General features: G+C 40.6%; 1 protein-coding gene across 2 annotated transcripts in view; it reads right to left on the bottom strand.

Moving 5' to 3' along the window:
* LOC101093602 (rho GTPase-activating protein 20-like) overlaps positions 1 to 824 on the bottom strand; it is a 27,124-nt gene extending 26,300 nt beyond the window's left edge. Inside the window, exon 1 of one of the 2 annotated variants that reach the window (XM_023252845.2) lies at positions 364 to 824. In XM_023252845.2, coding sequence (XP_023108613.1) covers positions 364 to 428 — 65 coding nt within the window. In that variant the 5' untranslated portion in view covers positions 429 to 824. The remainder of the gene's footprint in view (positions 1 to 363) is intronic. The other variant, XM_023252844.2, reaches the window with a different exon arrangement.
* Positions 825 to 3,847: the final 3,023 nt, after the last annotated feature.

The following is a 3,847-nucleotide window of genomic DNA, read 5'->3' as shown; positions in this document are numbered from 1 at the left end:
TTCTAAACATAAGAGTTTAGCTACTACTTGGCTGAGCTATGACTCTGACAGGACTTTCTGGTCATCATGGGTAAAACAGCTAAACTGTACAGAACGCAAAAATTCTTTCATAAATAGGATAGATTATTTCACAGACCAGAAAATTTTCTCTCATGGAGCCAAGAAAGTGTCTTCCCCCCAGAATGTAAAGCTGCCTCCCTTCTGCTCAGCAGCACTGAATCTTACGAACATGAGTAGCTTTTCATGAAATCAGTGCTGAAGTTACGAATTAGTCCATATGCGTTAGAAGAAACAAAAGAGAACAACACTTCCAGTTACTGTTGGTCTGTTTTGATGATCAAAAATAGTATATTAAAAGACTACCTTATAAGGTGAAGCCTTGAATGGCCACCTAAAAGTTCAGCATGCTTTCTGATTGGCGTGAACATCCTTTTTTCTTCAGTTCTTGGCACTGAAAATCGAAGTGAGTCTACAGCACGTGGCAGAGTACTGTAAAATGCTTGAAGCCTGAGGATTCCACAGTAGTCAAGATCACTGCCATTATGATGTCACGGTTCTAAGGCTCAGGTCATAACTGACAAACTGACATACTTGTTTCCCTGATTTGGCCTCTACCTTTTGATTTTTTATTTTGAGCTAACTGTGGATTCATATCCAGCTGTAAGAAATAATACAGAGAGATTGCATCAGTTTTTTACTCATTGCCCCCTAATGGTAATATCTCTCTAAACTATAGTACAGTATCATAACTAGGATATTAACATTGATACAATCAAGATACAGAACACTTCCATCACCATAAGGGTCCTTCGTGTCACCTTTTTACGGCCACACAGACTTCCTTCCATGCCCACCACCTCTTTAATCCCTGGCAATCACAAATCCATTCTCCATTTCTGTAACTGTGCCAGTCCAAGAATGTTATAAAAATGGGATTATATAGTGTGTAACATTTTTAGATTTGCTTCCTTCCATTCAACGTAATTGGAGATTCATCCAGATGGCTGGAGGCATAGTTCATTTCTTTGTGTCTCTTAGTAGTATGCCATGATATGGATGTATCACAGTTTGCTTAGCCAATTGGTGAAGGAGTTCTGGATCGTTTCCAGGTTTTGTCTATCACTAATTCAGCTGCTTCACTAGGACAATGGGGTACTCAAGGGCACAGCTAAGGTGTGTGGGGCACAGGGTAAGCATCCCATGTCACGACTGGTATTACAACTGGTCGCTGGAGTCAGAGCTATAGCAAACCTCCACCTGCCATGAGACCCCTCCCCAGCTGCTGGGGGCTGCTCAGGTCTCCGGGTTCTTTGAACCCTGTATCCCCTCCCCCTGCCCTCTCTAATGATGCTAATGATGCTAAACATCTTTTCATGTGTGTATTTGCCATCTGGACATCTTGAGTGCCATAAGAACCTGTAGTTCTAAATTTCAAAAACATTTTATGAAAGATGGTGTTCCCTTTCCACTAGAAAACTGACCATTTTACAGGTGAGGAGGCTGCTGCACAGACAGGTTAGATACTTTAAATCCAGGCAGCCATGATGTAACATGAGGCATTCAAATCCAGCTGACTCAGGAGGTCACACAGTTTCCTGTAAGCTCCTCCTCCCCCAATCTCTTCTCACAGGGACAGTCTCTTTCCTTTGACAACTGTGGAAGACTGCAATTTGATCCTACTGACAAAGTTTATGGTTTCCCTTACAGGGTCTTATAACAGGTATTTGAATACATGTCTTTTATTCCCCACTAGACTCTATGGACCCCAAGGGAAAAGTCTATATCTGATTTATCATTTACTTCTCATGAGCATTGGTACACTGGAGCAATGCAAACATTTTATTGAATGAGTGAATGAAATAGTTTTCTGGCACTGACGGAGGGGGAGAAAGCATGACCTAAAATAGTCTGTCTCTCATTTACTTCATTCATTCAACAGCTAGTGTTTGTGTACTAGGGGAAAGGCACTTGATAGGTCTGGGCAATAGGGACCAAGGCCCAACTTTCACAAAACCTGGATTTAAATGAGGGAGCAGGGGAGTAGAAATTAAACAGAGTCCCAACAATAACTGTGTAACACCAGACTCTGGAAAGTACCACAGAGAAAAAGAGTGAAATGAGAAATTAAAAGAGGGACTCAACCCACCTGATTTCAATTCTGGAGAGGGCAAGCAAGAGCTCTTTGGAATGGAGCTTTAAAGAACAATTTGGAATTACTCAGTGAGAGGACAGGGAAGGGGAAGGAAGGGGGAAGGGAAGAGGAGACAAGAGAAGTATGTTGGAGGGTAAGGTTCATTTTTTCAGCTGAAGGGACAGAATGCAAATATATGCATTTCAGAGACACAAAAGAGTTTGCTAGATTGGAGACACAGGCAGAAGGTACAGGAGAGTGAGACATGCCTGCAGAGGTAGCTCGAGGCCAGAGCACAGGTCCTTGTGGTCCTTTTAGACTGTGGTAAGGCCTCTTATCTTAAAACCAAACTAGCAGAGAACTGGCACGTAGATAGTGGCATCCAGACTTCTCACCACTTTTACAGGCAACAAGTGCTAGTCTGGGCATGCTTGGCTGTATTTAGACCCATGGAGGCTCATTGGGCAACACTTTCTGGCCTTTCCTCGAGCATCTGTCAAAATCTATTTAAGGTAAGAAACGTAGGCAGACTTACCTCTGCACCTTCCCCAACTCCCAGATTGCGTCCCATTTCCTGCTTCTCCCCTTCAGAGATTTTAGAGATTTAAAGACCAGGAAAACTCCTCTCCTCCTAGAATCCAGTCCCTGTTTATCAATTCTGATATGCATTAGACTCGCTTGAGGGAGCTTTTCAGGCACTTCCCCCCCAGAGGTTCTGACACATCAGCTCTGGGAAACCTGTATTTTTAAAAACTTTTTGAGTGATTCTTTTATGTAACCAGGATTGTGACAGTATTTTAGGAACTCACTGAGACAGATGTAGTGTTCTGATAGCATCTCCCCCTTGTAGTGGTGCAAAGGCGAGAAAAGTTTTTCTTAGAACGATCGAGGGAGTTTTCCTTAGTCACGTAATAGTTACCTGTACATGGAATAGCTAAAGCTTAATTTCTTCCAAAATACCATTGTTACTTATTTTAATGTGACGAATGAGCTCTAAACAGAATAACATTGATAGGGTCTGTTTTTATTTATTTCCTCGAACACTTAACTTTTCATCTTAAATATCAAATAGAAGACATAGTATAAGGTGACCCTGTGCCAATAATTACATTTTTAAGCACTTTGCAAAGACAGGACTATTTTCTTAATTTACTTTCTTTCTTTTAAAATTTTATCTTATTTTAATTTCAATTCCAGTAAAATTAATATACAGTGTTATACTAGTTTGAATTGTACAATATAGTGCTTCAACAATTCTCTACGTTACTCAGTGCTTATCATGAGAAGTATACCCTTAATCTCCTTCATCCATTTCACCCATCCCCCTACCCCTCTGGTAACCATCAGTTTGTTTTCTATAGTTAAGAGTCTGTGTTTGGTTTGTCTTTTTTTCTTTATTCATTTGTTTTGTTCCTTAAACTCCATGTATAAGTGAAATCATATGGTATTTGTCTTTCTCTGTCTCTCTCTGACTTATTTCACTAAGCATTATTCCCTCTAGTCCATCCATGTATTCTGCCATTACCAAAGCCCGGGAGAGACACCAGGTGTTAATATGGATTGAATAACTACAAACTGCCAAGTTCTTTGCCAGGCAGTTTACGGACATCATCTCATTTCCTTGCAGCAGATTTATGAGATAAAAATCATTATTTCCATTTTTTATGGATAAAGAAACTGAAGCTCAATAAAGTTCAGTAACTGAGAACCACATAC

The sequence above is a fragment of the Felis catus genome, chromosome B1, assembly GCF_018350175.1.
Source record: "Felis catus isolate Fca126 chromosome B1, F.catus_Fca126_mat1.0, whole genome shotgun sequence".
In the NCBI taxonomy this organism is placed as follows: Eukaryota; Metazoa; Chordata; class Mammalia; order Carnivora; family Felidae; genus Felis; species Felis catus.
Note: the sequence above shows the minus strand (reverse complement) of the source record. Positions and strands in the feature narration are given on the sequence as shown.